Source organism: Hyla sarda, chromosome 7 (assembly GCF_029499605.1).
Source record: "Hyla sarda isolate aHylSar1 chromosome 7, aHylSar1.hap1, whole genome shotgun sequence".
In the NCBI taxonomy this organism is placed as follows: domain Eukaryota; kingdom Metazoa; phylum Chordata; class Amphibia; order Anura; family Hylidae; genus Hyla; species Hyla sarda.
The window spans coordinates 203,967,148-203,992,688 of record NC_079195.1 but is presented as its reverse complement, the minus strand read 5'-3'; the positions used below and the strand labels follow the sequence as shown (position 1 = coordinate 203,992,688).

At 43.0% G+C, this 25,541-nt stretch overlaps 1 protein-coding gene across 1 annotated transcript in view; it reads right to left on the bottom strand.

The window, feature by feature from the left end:
- Nucleotides 1–25,541, bottom strand: part of FAF1 (Fas associated factor 1) — a 295,823-nt gene that overhangs the window by 149,507 nt on the left and 120,775 nt on the right. Inside the window, exon 8 of the mRNA XM_056532377.1 lies at nt 2,049–2,135. Within this exon, the coding sequence (XP_056388352.1) occupies nt 2,049–2,135 (87 nt within the window). The remainder of the gene's footprint in view (nt 1–2,048; nt 2,136–25,541) is intronic.

Here is a 25,541-nt window from a genome sequence, read left to right as displayed (position 1 = left end):
CCTATCCGCAGTGTCTGATCTCCTGTACAAGGCCCCGGCCCCCGGCTCTGCAGTGGCTCTCCCCATGCAGGAGGCGTATCGGCCGCAGCATGATGCCGCGGCCAACATGCCCCTCCATGTATCTCTATATCTCTATGGGAGAGGTGGGGATGCAGCGTTTGTGCCGCCTCCCCCCCCCATAGAGCTGAATGGAGGCGGCGTGTCTGTTGACCTCTTAGTGGGGTCGACGACACAAGCATTAGTCGTGCAGAGCCGCGGCAGTTCCGGGTCCCCGTACAGGAGATCGTGGGGGGGGGTCCCGGTGGTCGGACCCCCCTGTGATCAGACACTTATCCCCTATCCTGCGGATAGAGGGTTAAGTTGTCTATGGCTGCAGTAGCTGTCATTTTGCAAGTTTTGACCAGTTGGGTCTCAATGGTGATCATTAGAACTAGCGAGGAGAAGCATGCAGCTGTAGAATTCTTTCTCCTGCTCGCCGTAATCACCATCCAGTTTCACTAGACAGGCCCTATAGGCTTTTAATTGGGCCCATCTAGTGCAGGGGAGGGGAGTGAAGTGCACAGGCACATGCATCACCTTGCTTGTTTTTATGACTCGTTAGGGTCTCAGATGTCAAAAGATTATTTTTATTTAACAGACAGGTATGCTTTGTAGGGTCACACTGAGCGCATCCGCAGCGTATTTAAATCTGAGGATGCGCCGATGGCAGTTACAAGAGCGAGCTTCCTGCTGCAGCTGGATAGCTCTGAGTCTCCACGCCGCTGCTGGTGGCAGACATACAGCATGAAATCTGCTGCTATGAGCGCAGACTCAGAGCTAGCTACCTGGTGGCAGCAGGGAGTTTGCTTTTGTGACCGCCGTCAGCGCATCCGTGTGACCCTACCCTTAAAGGCATTGTTTTGTCTAAAAGTAAGAAAACATTTTTTTAAATTCCCACCTAAAAAAAAAAAAAAAAAAAAAAAAAAATTTTTTTAAAACCCACAAATCATTGGGGCAGTGTTTCCCAACCAGGATGTCCTCAGCTGTTGCAAAAAATATAACTCCCAGCATGCCCGGACAGCACTTGGCTGTCAAGGAATGCTGGAAGTTGTAGTTTTGCAATAGCTGGAGGCATCCTGGTTGGAAAACACTAAACAAGGGTATCAGTGCATGAGAAAACAAGGAAAAGTCGGCACTCACCGGATTTCCAATTCAGCAGATTTTATTGCACATTTCTCACAGCCATAGTAAAATTCTCGGGGAGACAACAGATAAAATCTGCTGAATTGGAAAACCGGTGAGTGCCGACTTTTCCTTGTTTTCTCATGCACTGATGTTATATTCTACGTGAGTTCCGAGCACCCCCGTATCCTCACTCCGCTACAGTGACTTAGTGTCCACCCGCCTTCAGGTACAGAAGCCAGCAGTGCCGAACTACTCATCTATACGCTAAACAAGGGTATGTTTACAAGGGCAAAAGATGCACTGTTTAGGATGTGGAAAATGCACAATTTTCACGTCCAAAATAGCATGGTGTCACAGCACAAAACCCCGCTCCCACTGACTTTGATAAGAGTGGGGGAAATGCGCTGAAAAGTACTCATATATAGACTGTTACCTGTCAGGGCTCAGATCGGCACCTCGGCAATGCAATCGAGGGGTGCCGATTGCCTGCCTCAGGCAGGACAGACTAAAAGATTACTGATGTAACTGATCAACACAATGCAATAACATTGGTCTGTATAAGCAATCTAATGGATTGCTTACACAGGTCCCCTAGGTGGGGGCTAAAAACTCTTGGACAAGAATGGTGCAGTGGTGGTAGGTTGTTTGGTACATTGTGATACATTTAGATTCAACAGACAACACCACAGCCTACACTGTCCACAGGATAGAGTTCATGTCTATGTAACAAGCATCAGCCTAATATTAACACTTAAATTTTCTGCAAAAGTTAAAAATAACATAAGTTTCCCAAAACTGCAGCTCGCAATTATATATTAGGAAAAGCTGCGTTTTGGGAATCACAATAAGGAGCAAACTTATAATACGGTGATCCGGAAACTTACACTATCACTCTGAGCAGATGGAGGCCAACCTTCCCAGACTTGATGGCGAACGGGGATGCTGGTGAGATCGTAGACATTTCTTTTTACCTAGTGAATAAAAATATATAGGGTTAAATAACACAACAGACACATGACGAAAACAGAAGACATTGGAAAGTTGTATTATTCAGTCTATATAAGTGTTCCCAATCTAAAAGTAACCATTATAAGGGGTTCCCCGCTTTGCATGCGCTTTAGTTCCTAAAAGGGTCTCTTTATAATAAACAGATCACAAAGTGTTCTCCTGCTGGACCTCAGATCAGCGGTGATCTATTAGGAATCCTGGCAGCTCAATTGTACTGCAGAGTCACCACAAGGGAAACTAATCATTACCCAGGGTTCATTCACATCAATGTAACTAAGGGCGCACACACACCTCGTTTTTGCTATACAGTTCTCATATACGAATTCAAGGTAAAAAACAAACTGAACTGTATAGAAAACCGTATGCATTGACTTAACATTGTAAACCGTATGTCAAACGCATCATCCGGTTTAGTCCGTTTTGCGTCTTATACGGTTTTGTCCCTTTTTTTTCCCGTATCCAAAACTGTAGACTACTACGTTTTTTTTGGTCCGGGTGAAAAACCGTATTAAACCGTATACTTTTTTTTTTTTTTAAACATGGGAGTCAATGGGAACCGTACAGAACCTTACGGTTCCATCCGGTTTTCACCATACGGATTTTGACCTTGCACAGTTATTTTCTTTGAATTTCAATCAAAAAAAGTTAAACTTTATTCAAAATGGAGTCAAAAGTTAAAAACGTATACTTTTTTTTTCTTAAAAAACGGATGCAACCGGACACCATTTTTCAAATTGTATGCGGGTTGAAATTTGTACACACATTCTGATACAGTTTAGTCCAGTTTTGAGAATTCGTTTTTCATCAAAAACCTGATACGGGAACTGTATTGCAAAAACGTGGTGTGCAGGCACCCTAATACAGGACAGTACAGGTCCTGTAGAGGAGACACTCATTGTAACCATCATCCACTCTGGCCTGGAGATTAGAAACCTAAACCTGAGCAGACCCCTCTGATATTAACTCATAACTCCCTGATAAAGTATATGAAATAAGGTCTTCTTAAAGGGGTACTCCGCCCCTAGTCATCTTATCCACTATCCAAAGGGGATAGTGATGTCACAAGCCTCTGCCCCGCATCGCCAGTCATCTGGCATGGAGCAAAGTTCACTCCGTGCACCAGATTTCTCGGGTGCCGCAGTCGAGATTGCGGGGATCCCTGCGATCAGACATCTTATCCCCTATCCTTTGGATAGGGGATAAGATGTCTATGGGCAGAGTACCCCTTTAAATGGTAAATTCCATTTAAAGGGGGCTATCAAGTTTTTCAAGGTTTGAATAGACTGGTGGTGGGACTCCCAGCATCCCCAACAATCAACAGCGCCTGGGGTAAGCCCCATTGGCTTTCCATTGTTCACATGTGCTCCATTTCTGCACTCGCTGTACTTTTATTAGAGGTGGAACAAGGCACTTAAGTGTTTTCCTGTTCACTTGCACGTTCCTTGCACTACCGCGGGGGAGTCGTAGGTCCGACCTTCAGTCTTCTGAAGCTGAAGATCGGTCATCAGCTTTGAAGAGCTAGATAACCCCTCTAAAATACAAATTCTGGAATGTTTACACAAATTCCTTGACTAATGCAAACTTATAGTGATTTATATAAATAAATTATCATTTTAAATATAATTTATATAAATATACGGTAGTTTTCTTCCCCCTTGTCCTCTTTGTCAATACCAGTCTTCATCTTGTCGTCATCTCTTGTAGGTCAAGTTCCCCTGAGTTAATTGAGCAATGTTTTCCAAACAGGGTGCCTCCAGCTGTTGCAAAACCTTAACTCGCGGCATGCCAGGACAGCCTTTGGAACAGCTGGAGGCACCCTGGTTGGGAAACACAATAATATAGTGTGAAAGCAGTTAAAAAAAGAAAAACAAGGAGGACCTGTCCTGTTCTGCATTACACAACCCATTCATCTGAAAGGACGCTCTGCACTGCGGCTTTTCCCGAGTTGTCCATGCAGGGAAAGTGAATATTTACTACCAAGTTTCCCTGAAGACCATATCTAATCACTGGGGACACTTTGTGGTCAGATTAATGTATTAATGTCAAGGGACTTTTCGAATAAGTGATAACTATCCAAAGCAGAGAAGCCCTTTAAAAATAAATAAAATACACTAGGCTAACAAAGGGTACCTTTCATAAAAAAATGTTTTTGATATATTATAGATTAATGTATGCAGAATAACTTTCCAATTGCATGTTATTAAAAAAATATGCTTCTTTCTATTTAATTTTCCACTTTGAAAAAATGACCACTAGAGGTCTCCCTACCAGTCCTGGCCGCAAGCCCTTTTTATAGATTTCATACTCATTCTGGAGTCCTAAATCTCAGACTGAAGCCGGGACACAGACAAGCTCAGCTGGCAGCTCTGAATCTTTTCCTCTCTGTTTACAACTGCATGTGCAGAGAGAAGAAAGATCGGAGCTATCCACAGGATAGGGGATAAGTGTTTGATCGTGGGGGGTCCGAACGCTGGGACCCCCTGTGATCTCCTGTACAGGGCCGCGGCTGTCCCGTGCAGGGGGCGTGCCGGCCGCAGCATGACGTTGCAGCCGGCACGCCTCCTCCATACATCTCTATGGGAGAGGCGGGGAGGCAGCGTTCGTGCCTCCCCGTCTACCTCATAGAACTGTATGGGGACGGGGAGGAGACGGGGCGTCACCGTCAACCTCTAGGTCAACACTACGTCAACATGAGCGTTAATGGTGGTGCCCTGTTAGGGAGATCGAGGGGGGTCCCAGCGCTTAGACCCCCGCGATCAAACACTTATCCCCTATCTTGTAGATAGGGGATAAGTGTATATTGCGCTGCAGTTGTCCTTTAATCTTTCCAGTACTTTTCAGCTGCTGTATACTACAGAGGAAGTTCATCTCTTTTTGAATTTCTTTTCTGTCTGTCCACAGTGCTCTCTGCTGACACCTCTGTCCATGTCAGGAACTGTCCAGAGCAGGAGAGGTTTCCTATGGGAAATTGTTCCTGCTCTGGACAGTTCCTGACATGGACAGAGGTGTCAACAGAGAGCACTGTGGACAGACATAAGAAATTCTAAGGGTGCGTTCACACTGAGTAATTCAAGAGGAATTTACTCGAGTAATTCCTCTTGAATTCTCCGCCCCAAATTAATGCACATCTCCTCTGCCCATTGACTTTAATGTTATTTCTGCTGTCCTGTTCACACTGCGGAAATTCAGCTAGCGCAATTCCGACGCTGAATTCCTTTCCGCTTGAAGAAAGAACATGTTCATTCTTCATGCAAAATCTGCTAGCAGAAATCAATAGAAGTCAATGGTAAAAAAAAATTCCGCTCGACATAGTTTTCGTGCGGTATTCGAGCGGAAATGGCTGAAAAACCCTTCACTTCTTTCTCCCCCATTTCAGATCGAATTGAAAATTATTTTTTCCACACGTAAATTTTTCAGCGTGAATTCCTCTTGATTTACTCAGTGTGAACGCACCCTAAAAGAAATGAACTTCCCCTGTGTTATACAGCAGCTGATAAGTACTGGAAGGATTAATATTTTTAAATAGAAGCCATTTACAAATCTGTTAAACTTTCTGGTACCGGTTGATTTAAAAAAAATATATGTTTTCCACCGGAGTACCCCTTTAAGCTGGGTTAATTGAGCCGGATGCTGGACATAGGTGAACCCAGCATTAAAGGAGAACTCCAGCAAAAATTAACTTATCCACTATCCAAACTCTCTCAATAAGTGAGGAGCACATGTCGTCTACTAGTAGTGGGCACACACACTCCATTAATATGTACGGGAGCGCCGATAATGCCTGACTGCTGTACTCGGCATTTTCGGCACTCCCATAATAATGAATGAATGAATGGTGAGAGGGAGGTTTAGTTCCCCCGGTGCACCTCTTTAAAGGGGTACTCTGGTGGAAAACTTTTATTTTTAATCAACTGGTGCCAGAAACCTAAACAGATTTGCAAATTGCTTCTATTAAAAAATCTTAATCCTTCCAGTACTTATTGTCTGCTGAATACTACAGATGAAATTCTTTTCTTTTTGGAACACAGAGCTCTCTGCTGTTATCATGAACACAGTGCTATCTGCTGACACCTCTGTCCATTTTAAGAACTGTCCAGAGTAGTAGGAAATCCCCATAGCAAACATATGCTGCTCTGGAGAGTTGCTAAAATGGACAGAGATGTCAGCAGAGAGCACTGTGCTCGTGATGTCAGCAGAGAGCTCTGTGTTCCAAAAAGAAAATAATTTCCTCTGTAGTATTCAGCAGCTAATAAGTACTGCAAGGATTAAGATTTTTTAATAGAAGTAATTTACATATCTGTTTCACTTTCTGGCACCAGTTGATTTAAAAAAGTTAAAGAGTTAAACACATTTTACTTCCCTATAGAAGATTGTTGCTCATTATGGTATTGATAAAGGAGATACAGAAAGTCCATGTATGTAATTATACACCCCCCCCCCCCCCCCTTCATTTTTCCCGATATAAAAGAAAATAATTTGAAAAATCAGATTGAAGAGAGAAACAGTAAGCTTTGCGCTTACAATGACCGGCAGAGATTGGCGCGCCCGCATGGACATGTGCTAACAGCCCTTCGCTATGGATAAACCTTGATGACCCAGGGTATTTACAGAGGCAAGTTCAATGAAGTCCATGTATATAGAGAAAGGTCAACCAATATGGTCCTGCTTGACCCCTGGAGAATAAAGAAAAGCCAGGGGACATTCGCCACAGAAATGATATGACCAAGACACTGTGCGTAAACAGACCCCAAATACTATAGGATTTACCTTCCTAGATGAATAAGGAATAGTAAAGTGCTCCTTATAGAGAGATCATAATAGTGAGTGGCCAGCGGGTACCCAACTATTACATCCTCAGTGGATTATCCTGGTCCCTTGTTATAACTGAGACATGAGGATCGTACAACATTATACCGCAGCTCCTTTAACGTCTTAACCTAAAACAGTGTTTCCCAACCAGGGTGCCTCCAGCTGTTGCAAAACTACAAGTCCCAGAATGCTTGGACAGCCTTTGGCTGTCCGGGCATGCAAGGACTTGTAGTTTTGCAAAAAAGAAGATTGCAGCAGCACTCTGTCAAAAAATGGAGGCTCTTAAGGCACTTTTTGACCAAAACGTGTCCCCCCATCCACCCCTCGGAGGTGGCCTCATTTTGGATGGAGCCTAAGGCCATGTTCAAACTACAGAATGCTCGCAGAATTCCACGAGCGGAATTCCGCGGTGTGAACTTAACATTAGTGTGAATGGCACTCCGTGAGACCCGTTCACACTGCGGAATTTCCGCGACAGACAATTCTGCCGCTGAAATTGTTCCGTCCACAGAAAGAACATGTTTATTCTTTGCACGGATTCCGCGAGCACTGCATAGCCGTCAATGGTGACAGCTCAGTGCCCCGTGGCCCTAGCGCCGAAGCATCACCGGCGGCGGCCGCCAGGCGGAATCTCTACTCGCGAAATTCAGCGAGCAGAGATTCCGTAGTGTGAACGCACCCTAAGGTTGTGTGAACGCACCCTAACGATTTTACCATCCTACTTCCTCTCACAAATCTGCAGGCCAAGTCGTATCCATTGACTTCCATTCATTAATGATAGACAACAAATGCATCAGTTTTGATCTGCATCCGATTTTGAACGATTTAAGATCGGAGGTAAAATCGTGGTTGACCACGATTTTTCATCCAGATTCTAAATCTGATCAAAATCGTGTCCGATTTTTATTATTATTGATGTCTATGTAAATCGAATGGAATCGTGTGACTGTGCAATTTTACCAAATTAATCGCACACGATTTTTAAGTTCACATGCGCCGTAGACTTCAAAACACATACACTTAAAAGGGGTACTACCGTGCTAACAACTTATCCCCTATCTAAAGGATAGGGGATAAAGTTGCCTGATTGCGCGGGGTCCCCCTGCGATGTCGCACGCAGCACCCCGCTCTCATCAGGCCCCGGAGGGAACATCGCTCCAGGTCTGATGACTGCCGATCACGGGGCCGGAGTATCTTGATGTCACGGCTCCGCCCCCTCAATGTAAGTCTATGGCAGCGAGCGAGACAGCTGTCTCGACCCTGCCATAGACTTGCATTGAGGGGGCGGAGCGTGACGTCACACGGGGGTGGAGCTGTGACGTCACGATCACCGGCACGGTCATCAGACCTGGAGTGGATGTTCGGGGCCTGATGAGAGCGGGGTGCTGCGTGCAAGATCGCGGGGGTCCCCAGCAACGGGACCCCGCGCGATCAGGCAACTTATCCCCTATCCTTTAGATAGGGGATAAGTTGTCAGCACGGTAGTACCCCTTTAAATTTATTGCCATTGGCATGCATATTCATTTTAAAAACAGGATCAGATTTTTATTGAAAATCGGATGCAATTTTAATCTGTACGATTTTTGGATACGATTTTAATTTTTACATACGATTGTATATGATTTTACGGTCCGATAATCGGATGGTTAAATCGTGATGTGAACCTAACCTAACACTTATTCCACTCACCTCTGCTGGGCATATGGCCTCTGGCTGGGTGACATGCTGGATCCACTATCAATTTAAAAAACCTCCTGTGAAACACGGAGGGGTGCACGGCTACAGAGGATGCCACTCCTAGTGGTGGGCGGTATACCGGTATGAACCGGATACCGGGTTTTTTTTCTCCCACGGTATGGATTTTTTCCCATACCGCTATACCGGTCGTGCCCCTCCCCCACCCTCCGAGTAAATAAAAAAAATTTAAACTCACCCGTAATGGGGGTGGTCCGGGCCATCCATCCTTCCTGTGGTGTCCGGCGGCATTCCGGGTGGAGGGTGAACCGGTCCGGGCTGTCCTTCTTCTCCAGGGGTCCTCTTCTCCACTCCGGGCAGGCTCCGGCCTAGTACGCTGCATAGACGCCGCTACGCCGTGACGTCAGGTGCGTCGTTGCGCAGGGGCATCACTGCGCAGCGGCGTCTATGCAGCGTTTCTAGGCTGGAGCCTGCTCGGAGTGGAGAAGAGGACCCCCGGAGAAGAAGGACAGCCCGGACCGGTGCACCCTCCACCCGGAATGCCGCCAGACACTACAGGAAGGATGGATGGCCCGGACCACCCTCCCCGGATGGTCCCTGCAGCAACTGGGAAGGGGAGTCAGGGTTCTGGGATGGACAGGGGTCTGTATAATATACTATACCTACAGTAGGCCCTCCAGCTGTTGAGGCCCTCCAGCTGTTGCAAAACTACAACTCCCAGCATGCCCGGACAGCCAACGGCTGTCCGGGCATGCTGGGAGTAGTAGTTTTGCAACAGCTGGAGGCACCCCTAGTTGGGAAACACTGACCTATACTATACACTACTATATAGTCCAACATGCTGGGAGTTGTAGTTTTGCAACAGCTGGAGGCTGTGGGGTTGTTTGTTACATCTATTTAAAATGGTACTCCACTGCCCCAGTGTTCAGATCATTTAGTTCCAAAAGCCCATTTAGTTCCGCTACGCCACCTCAATGCAAGTCTCAATGTAAAAAAAAAATAAAAAATACCGTGAAATACCGTGATACTCATTTTTGGTCATATCGCCCAGCACTAGCCACTCCCCCTAAATTGCACAGCAAAAACAAAAATAGCCAGCACAACTACCTAATACACGGGTGCACGCTGCTGTGGCAAGTACAAACGTAAACAAAAAAGAAGGTTTTAGGTAGTTGTGCAGGCTATGTAAGGCTATGTTGTGCAATTTAGTGGGAGTGGCACCCTCTGTAGCCGTGCACCCCTCCGTGTTTCACAGGAGTTTTTTTTTAAATTGATGTTAAATTGACATGTCACCCAGTCAGAGGCTGTATGCCCAGCAAAGGTGAGTGAGATGAGGGTTAGGGCCCTATCCGAAATGAGGCCACCTTCGCGTGGTGGATGGGGGACAAGTTTTGATTAGAAAGTGCGCTAAGAGCCTCCATTTTTTGACCAAGAGTACTGCTGCAACCTTCTTTTTTGTATACTTTGTACTTGGACAAGCTCAGCTGGCAGCTCTGAATCTTCTCCTCTCTGTTTACAACTGCATGTGCTGAGAGAAGAAAGATCGGAGCTCAGATAGTGCTCAGCACAGTACTGGCTCCTGCCTGTCTGATTGACAGGCAGGGAGCAGTGCTGAGCTTGTCTGTGTCCCGGCTTCAGTCTGAGATTTATAGACAGATTCAGTTTCCAAGATACTGATATAATGCCACCATAACTCCCGCCATTTACAGTCCACTAATACTGACACAGACTGCCATAATAAATTGCCATAAACCATTTAATACCGCCATATCCTGGTCAATACTTTGCAGTATTCAAATACTACTCTCTTTAAAAGTCCTCATAACGTCACGCCCCCTCCCATACATAGACTTGCATCAAGGGGGGGTGGCCGTAACATCACAAGGGGCGTGACCTTGATGTCACGACCCCCGCAGCTCTCACCCAGCATTCGGAACTAAATGTTCCGGACGTGTAACGAGCTAAACAGAATCTGTTGCCTACTACTTACCCCCCCCCCCCCCCCCTGCACAGATCCCTCTCCCTGACTGCATTTCATATTGTGAGTATGTACTAATAAAAAAGCTGATTTTAGAGAAGACCGGTGAGTGCCGATTATTTTCTAACTCTCCACTGTATTGAAGACTTGTAATTTACTTCTATTAAAAAATCTTAAACCTTCTAGTACTTATTAGCTGCTGAATACTACAGAGGAAATTCTTTTCTTTTTGAAACACAGAGCTCTCTGCTGACATCTCTGTCCATTTTAGGAACTGACCAGTGCAGCATATGTTTGCTATGGGGATTTTCTCCTACTCTGGACAACTTTCTGTTTAACTACTGTTTAGCTTTTTACTGTTTAACTACAAACTACTCTGTTTAACTTTTTGTAACCAGTTGATTTAAAAAAAAGTTTTTCACTGGAGTACCCCTTTAAGGAGCCTGCATAATATCATGAAGTCCCCACTTAATACTGTTATATAGTGTCCTGTACTATGCAGTTTTCAATAATAATATTCTACACATGCCACTCTAAAGTTCCCACATTATACTAAAATAAAATTTTTAAATAATACTGCCATATATCATTAAATAATACTAGCTTATATGCACCCGGTGTATCTGCCCAATTTGTTATGCCCCACAAAATGTCCCTGCTTTCTAACCACCACCCTTGTATATAATTTTAAATTAAAATAAAAGTTGTTTTTTTTTCTTTTTGTTTTACTTTGTTTTTAACAGGTGTTTCTATGCCGTACTCTTTAAGCTATTATGCCGAAACTACCGTACATAGAGTGTATTCCCGTCAATCCTGACCATAGCGACTTCTGTAAAGATAGCAAACATTTCATTTTGTATTAAGGAAGATATCACAAGTCTCTTTGAAGTGACCCCCTCCCGAAGGACACCACAAGACTATGTCAATGTTTCTCTCCTTTGTGTGGTCTGTGTTCTGGAGACTGATGTGCGGCTCATCTCAGGCTCATCGGCATCGCTCATACAGTATCCACAGAAATAGGAGAAGCGAGGCAATATGTCCGCGGCCCATGCAGGCACCTGTGAGCTCCCTCTTGGGTCATCTGTGATTATTTCATTAGTTGCGGGCCATCAGGGCTAAAGAAAGGGATTAGCGCCAATCCCCTCTTCATTGCAACCAGCGGCAGGAGCAGAACTCCCTTAATGAAGCTTCAAAATGAAGACTCTGGTTAACAAATATCAATCTTGTCAATTCAGACTATGTTATAGAGGATAAAGGGGAGGGGGATTTGGTTCACTCAGTTGCTAAGACGCTGGATTACTGTAAATTTACCACTTTTGGGGTCGCAGCCTTATTGCGTTTTCTTCACACATATTTCCAGAAGGCTTTTAGGACAGGGCTTTACAAAACCTGGGCACCATGTTGCCAGAGGGAGTAAGAATTTTGTGGTGGTGCCCAGGTATTTAATCGATAAAGAAGAGTAAATTTGCACTCACCGTCTCTGTAGTGAGATCAATCACGGGTCCTCTGTTCGGCAGGGAGACATAAGATGAGAGCGCTCAGAGCGCTCTCATCTTATGTCTCCCTGCCGAACAGAGGACCCGTGATTGATCTCACTACAGAGACGGTGAGTGCAAATTTACTCTTCTTTATCGATTGGATTCCAATTCTACATTTTTCACAACTTAGCACCCGTCAGTATTTCTACTTGACAGCTACGGCCATTGGACACTTCTGAGATCAGCTCATACAAATGCGCTAGTTAGCGACTGTGCCCTCATATGGCCCTCATTTACTATAGAATTTCCATATAAACTAAGATGACAGCAAAACAGGAAGGGGAAATGCATTTCACTCTATTTACACTGGGGCAAAAAAGTATTTAGTCAGCCACCAATTGTGCAAGTTCTCCCACTTAAAGGGTACCTCTCATCAAATAAACTTTTGATATATTTTAGATTAATGAATGTTGAATTACTTTCCAATAGCATGTTAATGAAAAATATGCTTCTTTCTATTGTATTTTTCCCCATCAGTCCTGTCAGCAAGCATTTCTGACTCATGCTGGAGTCCTAAACACTCAGAGCTGCCAGCCTGCTTTGTTCACAGCCAAACAGGCTGTGAACAAAGCAGGCTGGCAGCTCTGAGTGTTCTCCTTTGTGAACAAAGCAGACTGGCAGCTCGTAGTGTTTAGGACTCCAGCATGAGTCTGAAATGCTTGCTGCCAGGACTATGAGAAACCGAATGGGGGGGAAAGAATACAGGAAATCACATTGTAGGATTTCTAATGAATTAATTGGTAAAATCCTCAGTAAAGTAACCTTGTAAAGACTTACAGAAAGCGTTTCAACTCTGTCATTGCCAACAAAGGGAATATAACAAAGTATTGAGATAAACTTTTGTTATTGACCAAATACTTATTTTCCACCATAATTTGCAAATACATTTTTTAAAAATCAGACAAGGTGATTTTATGGATTTTTTTTCTCATTATGTCTCCCATAGTTGAGGTATACCTATGATGAAAATTACAGGCCTCTCATCTTTTTAAGTGGGAGAACTTGCACAATTGGTGGCTGACTAAATAGTTTTTTGCCCCACTGTATCGATGTTGTGCGCTAAACATGTATGTCACTCTTAGCTTTCTATTTGAAATGCGAGGGTGACTTTCTATATATTCAATTATCTGCCCTAATTTTTAAAACTGTGATCTTTCACTTTTAAGAAAGGTTATATAAAATAGAAAACTCATCATTTAGGTTTTTTTCAGAATATAAGGGAAAACACACTAATAACTAATATGGAAATGAAAATAACAAAACAAAACATGGGTCTAAGCCCCTCTTTTTTTTCGAAACTCCTCCTTCCTCTCTCCTTGCCATATACTTTCACAGGCAGCTGTAATCTGATCCCTCAGTGAAGCCAATAATCTGCATTCATCACTATCTTCCGGGCCGCAAAGTTTATCAGTTAATTCAGAGTTGGTGCAACAATGAAGGAAAGGAATTTGGTAATGGAAAATGTAAAAAGATACATTACCAAGTTTCTTATTTTCCCTTGAACTATTGATTTACAAAAAAAATAAAAATAATACATTGTAAACTATAGTTAAAGGGGTTATCCAGGAAAACTTTTTAATATATCAACTGGCTCCAGTAAGTTAAACAGATTTGTATATTACTTCTATTAAAAAATCTTAATCCTTTCAGTACTTATGAGCTACTGAAGTTGACTTTCCCGTCTAAGTGCTCTCTGATGACACCTGTCTCAGGAACTGTCCAGAGTAATACAAATCCCCATAGCAAACCTCTTCTACTCTGTGCAGTTCCCGAGACAAGCAGAGATGTCAGCAGAGAACACTGTTACCAGACTCAACTTCAGCAGCTGATAATTATTGGAAGGATTACGATTTTTTTTTATAGAAGTAATTTAAAAATCTTTTTAAGTTTCTGACACCAGCTGATATTAAATTTTTATTTTTTAAGTTTTTTTTTCCTGGAATACCCCTTTAAATATTCAATCCAGTGACAGAAGAGTTAAAATAACATCCCCAAGAAGCATGGATTCCCCACATTCCTTTCGGCTGGAAATCACAACATGCTGTATTATGAAATGAACAGTGTTTGCCTCTACTATTAACTTATCGGGAACTGCACTGATTTCAATAACATTCCAGGGCTATCGAGAGCTTGAAAGGCCTCATCTTGTTATAGTGTTGTGTTGGTATAAAGCACAATGCCAGACTGATGTGCCGCACAAAAGTGATCAAAGATTCACTCCTGTTTGCCAGCGAACATGAATTCTCCGCACTTATTCTAGCACAGTGACCCCTGCTTAACAGCTTATCTGAAAGAAAACTAGTTATCACAGGCGGCCCCCGCTGAGAGCCTGCCATCGACAACATTTTAGATAATGTTTGATGAAATCAGTTCATGGGGATAACTAGTTTGTTTTGAGGAGATGCCAACACTGCCCGCTCTCGCTTCACATTTATCACTTACTAAAGAAACACGCTTTTGTTCCTGGGATTCCGGGGTACGGCACAGCATTAGGGATGGAATTTCATGTATCAATTTGCTGGAGGGTCCCAGACGTGTCCAAAAAATATTGAAGACGATGCAGGTTCATTCTCCTTTGAAGAATTAAAGGGGTATTGCAGGAATTTTTTTTTTATTTGACTATGCTACAGGGGCTGTAAAGTTAGTGAAGTTCATAATATAGTGTCTGTACCTGTGTGTGACGGTTTTCTCACAATTCTGTGATTTTCACGCCAATATTTATTTTTATCGGCATACAAAATGACTGTTGTCTCAGATTTTTCCCATTTTGCAATGTGGCCAAGACCTGACATCACTAGTCAGCTGATGACAGGGAGCCTGTCTGCTTCAATGGATGGAGCGATCGCTTGGTGGGAGAGAGATCAATCTGCAACTAATCCAACAGCTGTAGGCACCCTGATTGAAAACCACAGGTCTTTTGAATGGATGCAGCTCATTTATGTTTCAATGGGTGGGGTGGCTCATGTGTGGGAGGGAGGAAAATTGAATTCTGGGATTTGTAGTCAAAAAAAATAAAAAAGTCAAAACAGGAAATACCAGTTCACAAAAAGCTAGTCACAGTGTTATGGTAATCTCACAACATAGCCACTTAGCCCCAAGACAAGCGCAGATCTTTACTAAAATCCCCTTATGGGGGATAACCCCTTTAACTTGAATCAGTAAAGGTTTTAAACATATAAGTAGAATAAGTAGCTCGCTTGAATTGGATGGTGGTTTAGATCAGGCAGAATGAACCATACAGCCATTATTTATTTTTCAGGATTCACATTTACCTGGCCATCAAGCATATTTGCAGGCACAAGATCAGCACGCAGCATTTTTTGATCTGTTGCAACATGGGATTCAATGGGAACCGTGGAGAACTGTATGTGCATACAGATACATCCGATTTTCAACAGACATTATTTTTCACTTTGCACATGCGCAGTGCGCGTCGGAAGTTTTTTTTTCTTAGAATTTTTTTTCTTGGAATTTCAATCAAAAAAGTGAAAATTTATTCATAATGGAGAGAAAAATTAAAAACGTATACTTTTTTTTGTAATAAAAAAAACCGGATGCATCCGGACATCATTTTTCAAACCGTATACGGGTTAAAATTTGTACACACGTTTTGATACAGTTTAGTCCGGTTTTGAGGAATCCTTTTTTCATCAAAAACTTGATACGGGAACTGTATTGCAAAAGACTGAAGGATAAACTATAAAAAAAAAAAATAAATCATCATTGAACTAGATTTTACGACCTATTTATCACCCTTAAAGGGGTACTACCATCACGCCCTCTCCCATAGACTTGCATTGAGGGGGTGGGGTGTGTAACATCATGAAGGGGCGGGGCTATGACATCCCGAGCTACCGGCATCGGCTCCAGCGTTCGGAACAGTTTGCTCCAAATGCTTAGCAGCAGAGTACCCCTTTAAGTATCCTTCATAAGGGTAAATGTGGCTGAATTTATATCTTTGCTGCTAAATAAATTAAATATATAACATTTATTGAGTAAAAAAAATAAAAAATTAATATTTTTACATAAAATACAGTAGCTGACATCTTTTATAATAATTTTTCATCTGCTCCTGTTACAATAAGAAACCAAGATATGATGGGCTGCGCAGCTTGCAAGAAAAATGCCTTCTCCGCGTTATCTGCGACAGTAACTTTCAGATGAAGCAGAGAGATGACAGTATCTACCTACAGTATCTACCTACAGTATCTATCTGCCGTCTGCTCACAGGGAATTTCCCTCTAACCCAATTCCTATGAATATGTGATCACCTTAGTGTCAAAGCCCTCCTGGCTACTGTTCCATCTCACTGTAGACATTTTCTTCATACTTTAGGTATATACACTTATACACATGCAATGTCAAACTTCATCTCTTCAGTGTGTTCAAGCTTCGTAAATATCTTAGAGTGCAAAATAATGACAGCGTTCTACATCTGCCGGCTCATGGTGACCAATATCATCCACAGATGTTGGCTTATGTGGGCCTACACAAAAATCAGTTATATAAAATATATTTGAAACAGAAGTATCTTCATTATTTTAAATGGTGGTCTGTCATTGACCAGCGAGAATGGATTTGGCCCACTCAGTTCTCCTTGATGCCTATATATTGGCTTTATGTATATTCTGCCTTGAGCTGAAGGCATATGTATGTATGTAACAGGAGCAACACAAGTATGGGGGAAGACCCCCAACACAAGACCCGAGCGTCAAAGTTAGGGATGGGCGAGTTATTGTAGGCTTCTGAAATCAGTCTCTACAGGGACCGGGTGCCCAATTTTCTAGGAACTTTTTCTTATCTAATAACTAGGGAACATATCTGCTACAAATTTAACATGGTCACACCACGCCATCCATTGTCAAAACAGTCAACGCTATATAATGGTCAGTGAAGGAAGTGGAACAAAACCAGATGTGTCAGTCATACAAACTAGGATATGGAAGTTTCTGAAATGGAGTTCCTCTGAATGAAGGCGCTGGTCCCCAAGTATTTTAATAGGGTTTTATTTGCAATGGGTTTCGATCCCGGACAGGGATCTTCATCATGCCTGATGAAGATCCCTGTCCAGGATCAAAACCCGTTGCAAATAAAACCCTATTAAAATACTTGGGGACCAGCGCCTTCATTCAGAGGAACTCCATTTCAGAAACTTCTATATTCTACTTCCACCGGATAGACTGACGTCACCCCGGGAAGTTCCTCGTGGTAGCGGTACGGCTCTTTCTTTTTCCAGATGCTACTGTAGGTGTTGTGCCCTGAGCGCAACACCTAAGGGTAAGAACCCGTCTTTGTCTCTTCTCTGAGACACCCGCAAAACGGTCCTCAGTAGGGGCGCACCACTTGTCGCTTTTTCTCTTTTCCATATTAGTCATGCAAACTATATGACCAAAAATAAACAATGTTAATATCCCAGCTGCGGCCACAGCAGGTGTCCAGGAGGCGGGCTCTCCTCCTATGGCACTTTCAGCTCTTCTGTATCGACAGCTAACCTGATGCAAGAGCTGTCAATCATAGCTGAGAGGAGCAGCTTGGGAGACTCAATACAGAGAGCTCCATGCACCTAACGAGAAGAGCCCGACTCCTTAGGCGAGGTTCACAATACACTCTGAAATTCCGAGGCAACAGAATGCGATTCCGCTGCACAGTGCACATTGTTCAATTTCCCCGGCTGAGTTTCTGCCACTGAAAGAATGATCTTGGTAATTCTTTCAGTAGAATCTACCTGAAAAACATTGCCGTATTATAGGGACCACAACATACGCGTGGCCCAAGTGCCCTGGGAGATATGATGATGTGTGTATGAAAGTGAAGCCTGTAGCCAATGACTGGCCTCAGTTTTGTCATCCTCTTTCCCATCATGTAAACACACACAGATGGAGAACAGGAATCAGAACTGGAGCAGAGAAGTGTTCTGAAGTGAGTAGGGTTACTCCGCTGCCCCAGCGTTCGGAACATTTTGTTCAGAACGCTTGGAGCAGGTGGTGGTGGTGGGGGGGATGTCACGCCCACGTCCCTCATGACATCACACCACACCCCCTCAATGCAAGTCTATGGGAGGGGGCGTGGCGGCTGCCACGCCCCCTCCCATAGACTTGCATTGAGGGGGTGTGGTGTGACATCATGAGGGGCGTGGCCGTGACATCACAACCACAGCAGCTCACACCCAGTGTTCTAAACGGACGCTGGGTGCTGCACAGAGATCGTGGGGGTCCCAGCGGCAGGACCCCCGTAAACAGATAGGATAGGGGATAAGATGTCTAGGAGTGGAGTACCACTTTAATGATATATTTCAAATATAGACAGTACGTGAACAGGACTGACAAAAAATAAATAAATAAAGGATGGAAAAAAAATAACTAGCATAAAACACACGAAAAAGGACAAGTGTGTAAAAAATATGGATGGTGGAATAGCAGTCATGAGTATCTGTTAGAAACTTATCGGCAGGCTGTAAACTGAGGAATCTGAATCACTAAAAGGGAAGAAAAAAAAAAAGACAAGTAACACTAGCAACACATAAAACCAACATGAAAGGAATTTTCCTGTACTTCGATAAAAATATCTAAACATACCTCCGTAATACAGTCAATATTAAAACTCAAAAATACAAATTCTGCGTTCATTCGAGAATACAACTACTTGGTTTAGTAGGCCTCTCACTGCCCCCATGTGGTTATCTCGGCTCTCAGACCTTCAAACAAAACCAAAAAAAGGACAGTATTACGATTTTTTTTCTCTCACAAGCCATCTCTTGCAATTCCCGAGCCATAATGATTTGGGGAAGGCTCGGAGCTCGAGGACTCAGTCACAGAGGCGAACTCTTTGTAAACTTTCTAAATTACAGCGACCTCGGCTTGTTTTGTTGTTTTAATTGCGGCTCCCGACTCGGTGCCAGAAAAATGGAGTCCAGCTGCATTATTTAGTGGAGGATCTGAAGCGCAAAACTGCAAAAATTCACACTATATGGCCAATTGGTCAGAGTGAAAGAACTTGGAAGAGGCCTTGCTGCTGCGCGTGAATTGGAGAAACGTGCCCAGATATCTGAGGACTTCATTCAACGATAACAAAAGGCAGAACTTCTATCTGTTCTGAACGGCGAATGAGAGCGGAGGAGGGGGTGTAGGACTATCTTGCTATGCCAATGCTTATTCACGTACCCGTAACGCTACTCTCACGCAAGGAACTTTGTTTTTTATAAGAAATTATTGGGGAAAACCATTAGCGAAGGTTGACTCAATGCAGGGAGGGTACAAATTGGCAATTTTTAACCCTGTCATTTCCTTAATCACCTGTTACAACGAGAATGTCTAATTACATTTACTGCCACTTTTTAACATAAGGGAAGACAACTTACAAAAATTACTTTTTTATTTTCTCTTAAAACAAATCAGCAATATGCATATTCCTTTGTTAGTACTTGCTCTACGGAGTTTGGTCAATTTTACGTCAAGCTTTCTAGCACTGGCCCCAATATCAACAGAAGTAATTCAATTATTATAAACTGAACTGTTTAGCTTTTTGTATTTTTTTAACCATCATAAGCTTTATTCAACTGTTTAACCCCTTAAGAACTCAGCGTTTTTCCGTTTTTGCACTTTAGTTTCTTCCTCCTTACCTTTTAAAAATCATAACCCTTTCAATTTTGCACCTAAAAATCCATACGATGGCTTTTTTTTTTTTTTTTTTTTTGCGCCACCAATTCTACTTTGTAATGACAACAATCATTTTACCCAAAAATCTATGGCGAAACGGGGGGGGGGGAATAATCATTATGTGACAAAATTGAATAAAAAACACCATTTTGTAAGTTTTGGGGGTTTCCGTTTATACGTAGTACATTTTTATGTAAAAAATTATATGTTCATGTTATTTTTCTTCTAGATGGAAAATGTTACCATTAATCCTCAAACTATTTCGGTACTGTGCCAATATTGGATCATTAGGGAATTTGCTGTTCGACATATAGAAAAACAAAAAGGTGCGCCACAATTCTCAAAGTTTCATTTTTTTTTTTTCACCAACCAAACAACAAATGATACAATCCACTTGATTCAATTTGTCGAAAGTTGCTATACAAATCTGAATGTCTCGGTCATCACGACCCTTCTCAACATGGCAGATAAGTGGGTACAGCTCAACAAACACATGGCACTGTTGGCATTGAAACAGGGCTGATAAACCAACTTATAAAGCACCAAAATATTCTTTTATATCATTCAGATCAGAGCCTGTCCCTTTTTGGGCTGACAATCTAAATTCGCCTATCAGTATGTTTTGGAGTGCTAGAGAAAACCCATACAAACATTGCCATAAGAGCATACACACTCCTTTGTAGTGATACGTGAAGAACGATAGCAGACACCGAAGCGCTCAGAGGCTACGCGGGTCGTTTCACGCGACTATGCGCGCTTCTTCCGGCCTCAGAGGCCGGAAGAAGCGCGCATAGTCGCGTGAAACGACCGGCGTAGCCTCTAAACGCTTCGGTGTATGCTTGATGCTCCCCGGGGACCTCCGGACGCATAGACACATCTTCTGCGGTGAGTGCATGCTATCGTTCTTCACGTATTATTTCGAGTTACTGCCTCTTCATTGCATGCACCCCACAGGTGTCATTCATTTCGTCGGACCTGCATCCACTTCCATATATATATCTCCTTTCTTTTGCTCAGTGGGTATTTTTCAATAGTGCTCTCCTCTATCTTTCCTTGCTACATGGTACACTCCTTTGTAGACTTTAGTTTGGATAGATCTATGGACCACTCTTTTATACCATGATGAGAAAGGTTGTGATGACCAAAACGTTCCGATTGGTATTGCAACTTTGGACTAATTGAAATCAAGTGGATTAGATCAATCTAGGACTGTGAAATTATAATTTAACAGAGAGAATTGTGGAGCGCTACTGATTTTCTATACATAATTTTGTGCCTAACCAGCCATCAGCAGGCACCTCCCTAGAGGAATCGGAGTGCACGGTTAAATATTAGATGTGCTCTTAGATGACATACATGCACAGATGGACACATGCTGCTATCATTGGAATGATCGTAACACGAAAACGTGCAAAATTCTCAGCCCAATTATCCTTCTAAGTGTGACAGTGACGACAATCTGCTAAGGGGAAAATTTTCACCCCGTCCAATAAATTCGTAAACATATTTCAACCGAAGAAAAACAATTTACTAGAAAAGACATTCTATTGGCAAGAACAATCGTTATGAGTCAAACCTGTCAAAATATTTGACAAAAATGAGTGTGCCTACTTCAAAAGGAAAAGAATCACAAAGACTCGCTAAGGAGAACGTCTTACACCATCTAGTAGAGAAAAATTACAAATACTGGCAAATGTTTCCTATGTTTATTGTGACTTAAAGAGACACAAAGCTGCAGCTCTCTTTCCATCAGCAATGAGTTCCTTTCAAGAGCTGCTGTTTTTTTGGACAACAGTATAAGGGTCTATTCACACAGCAGAATTTCCGCCTTAAATTAAAGGGGTACTCCACTGGAAAAAAAATAAAAAAATCTAATGGTGCCAGAAAGTTAAACAGATTTGTAAATGACTTCTATTAAAAAAAATCTTAAAGGGGTACTCTGCACCCCTAAACATCTTATCCCCTATCGAAAGGATAGGGGATAAGATGTCAGATCGCCGGGGTCCCGCTGCTGTGGGCCCCCGGTATCTCGGCTGCTGTACCCACCTGTAGGGCTTCCACCTCACACGGCAACGCTGGAGGCTTCGGAGCCCGACCACAATGGCGGACGAGCGTGACGTCACGCCCCGCCCCCTCAATGCAAGTCTATGGGAGGTCCTTCACGCCCCCTCCCATAGACTTGCATTGAGGGGGCGGGGACGTGATGTCACAAGGGACGAGTCAGGACGTCACGCTCGTCCGCCATTGTGGTCGGGTTCAGAAGCCTCCAGCGTTGCCGGTGTGAGGTGGAAGCCGTACAGGTGGGTGCAGCAGCCGAGATCCCGGGGGGCCCCCAACAGCAGGACCCCGGCGATCTGACATCTTATCCCCTTATCCTTTCGATAAGTATCCCTTTAATCCTTCCAGTACTTAGCTGCTTTATGATCAACAGGAAGTTCTTTTCTTTTTGAATTTATTTTCTGTCTGAACACAGTGCTCTCTGCTGACACCTCTGTCCATGTCAGGAACTGTCCAGAGCAGGAGAGGTTTGCTATTGGGATTTGCTTCTACTCTGGACAGTTCCTAAAATGAACAGAGGTGTCAGCAGAGAGCACTGTGGTCAGACAGAAAGGAAATTCAAAAGAAAAGAACTTCCTCTGGAGCATATAACAGCTGATAAGTACTGGAGGGATTAAGATTTTTAAATAGAAGTAATTTGCAAATCTGTTTAACTTTCTGGCACCAGTTCATAAAAAAAAAAAAAAAAAAAAAAAAAAAAGTTTTCCACCAGAGAACCTCATTTTTTAGAGGCACTTTTAAAAATTAAAGAAACAATCGGATTGGTTATTACGGGCAACTGAACCATTGTTCTTCTGCATAAGGCTTGATAAATCTCCCTCTAAGAGTTTGGGGAGGATGAGATATTTGTCAATGTAACAGCAAAATATGACCTAGGAACTAATGTGTGATGCTCAGCACTGAGGGAGCACAATGTGACGGGCACAATATTAAAGGGGTACTCCGGTGGAAAATATATATATTTTTTTTAATCAACTGGTGCCAGAAAATTAAACAGATTTGTAAATTATTAAAGGGTACCTCTCATCAAATAAACTTTTGATATATTTTAGATTAATGAATGTTGAATAACTTTCCAATAGCATGTTAATGAAAAATATGCTTCTTTCTATTGTATTTTTCCCGATCAGTCCTGTCAGCAAGCATTTCTGACTCATGCTGGAGTCCTAAACACTCAGAGCTGCCAGCCTGCTTTGTTCACAGCCAAACAGGCTGTGAGCAAAGCAGGCTGGCAGCTCTGAGTGTTCTCCTTTGTGAACAAAACTGACTGGCAGCTCATAGTGTTTAGGACTCCAGCATGAGTCTGAAATGCTTGCTGCCAGGACTGGTAGGGAGACCCCTAGTGGTCATTTCTTCAAAGTGGAAAATTAAGTAGAAAGAAGCATATTTTTTAATAACATGCAATTGTAAAGTTATTCTGCATACATTAATCTATAATATATCAAAAGTTTTTTTTGATGAGAGGTACCCTTTAAAACATCTTAATCCTTCCAGTACTTATCAGCTGCTGTATAATCCAGAGGACGTTCTTTTCTTTTTGAATTTCTTTTCAGTCTGACCACAGTGCTCTCTGCTGACACCTTTGTTCATGTCAGGAACTGTCCAGAGCAGGAGAAAATCCTCATAGCAAACTCAGGACTAAAAAGAGCCTGAGTTTACGTTCACACAGCGTAGTCTCAAGAAAAACTCACCGCAAAAATGAAATTCTGCTGCACCGTGCACATGGCGGAATTTCAGCAGCAGATGTTTCCGTCACTGAAATTCCAATTCCGGAGTCTGAAATCCGCTCAGAGATGGCGCATTTATGAACGTTCCTAACGTCGACAAGGGCCTGCTATTTGCAGAATGCCCGCCTGTGTTTTCCAGGTGGACATTTCGCCATGTGAACATGGCCTGAAGATCCAACCTCTAAATTGTGTCAGAAATCCAAGGCATACCCTGAGATTTCCAATGAAGATTTTGATACTGTATACGGTCGATTTCCCCGTGGTTTTAGACATTCATCCAATGGAGTCTCATCCAATGGGGCCTAATCTGCCAAAGTCCCCCCACCCCTTCTTTTTTTCATCTCCCTAAATCGTCACCAAAATCAGCACATATTCTGTCTTGGATGAACACGTCCTAAGTTGTGTGATTGATTTGTTGCGTCTTCTATTGGAATCCATGCAGAAACCATGTTGTGTAGATATAACACAAATTACGCCATTGCTTAAAGGAGTACTCCAGGATTTAAAAACTTATCCCCTATCCTAAGGATAGAGGATAAGTGTCAGATTACAGTGATGTCAACTGCTGGGTCCCCCCGCGATTTCCCGCCCAGTGCCCCGGCTTTCCTCCTGAAGGGGGCGTGTCGACCACTGCATGAGGCCGCAGCTGAGACGCCCCCTCAATGCATCTCTATGGGAGAGTCAGAGTACTGCACTCTGGCTCTCCCTTAGAGCTGCATAGAAGTGGTGTGTCGGCCGCTGCTTCGTCCGGTGGTCGACGCGTTTCATTTAGAAGGAGAGCCGGGGAGCAGTGCAGAAGATTGCATGGGGTTTCAGCGGTCGGACCCGTCCGTGATCTGACACGTATCCTCTATCCTAAGATAAGGGGATACGTTTTTATATCCTGAAGTACTCCTTTAAAGGGGAACTCCAGTGGAAAACATTTTTTTTTTATCAACTGGTGCCAGAAAGTTAAACAGATTTGTAAATGAACAACAAGTAATGCCGCTCACTCCCTCAAACAAATCCGGAGCACCTGCGCAAGGACACTAGATTTGTAAATTACTTCTACTAAAAAATCTTTACCCTTCGAGTACTTTTTAGCAGCTGTATGCTACAGAGGAAATTCTTTTCTTTTTTAATGTATTTTTTGTCTTGTCCACAGTGCTCTCTGCTGACATCTCTGCCATGTCAGGAACTGTCCAGAGCAGCATAGGTTTGCAATGGGGATTTTCTCCTGCTCTGGACAGTTCCTGATACGGGCATCAGGTGTCAGCAGAGAGCACTGTGGACAAGACAAAAAAAAGAAATTCAAAAAGAAAATAATTTCCTCTGTAGCTTACAGCTGCTAAAAAGTACTGGAAGGGTAAAGATTTTTTAATAGAAGTCATTTACAAATCTGTTTAACTTTCTGACACCAGTTGATTTAAAAAAAAAATAATCAACAGGAGTACCCCTTTAAGGCTAATCCACGTCTAAAACGTGGCAAAATCCACATCGGAAACCAGTGGGTAGGCCCTTGGATTTCTGATGCAAATTCACAGCCTGAATTTTTAAGCCTCATTTAGATCCCTGCGAACAAGAACTTCTCTGTAGAATAGAGGTCTTTTTTTTTTAGCTTGCTTGCCAAACCAGCTCTCCACCGCAAACTGCTGGATTTCTTTAATTAGCGAGCAGGTAATTAGTCGGGGTCGTTACCGGTACTGCTAAACCTTAAGCTGATTAATTACATGTTAATTAAAGAAATACAGAAACTTCAGCAAGTAAGGTAGCCCTCGAGGAATGCTACGGACAGCAGGGCACTACACTGTAATTTTGTTTAAAGGACCCAATTCCAAAGTACGACAATTAAAGGACAAATTGTAAGTTTAGACTAGATGACACCCATTGTCGTCTCCTTGAGGTGGGAAGCGAGCGCTGCATTTGTCTC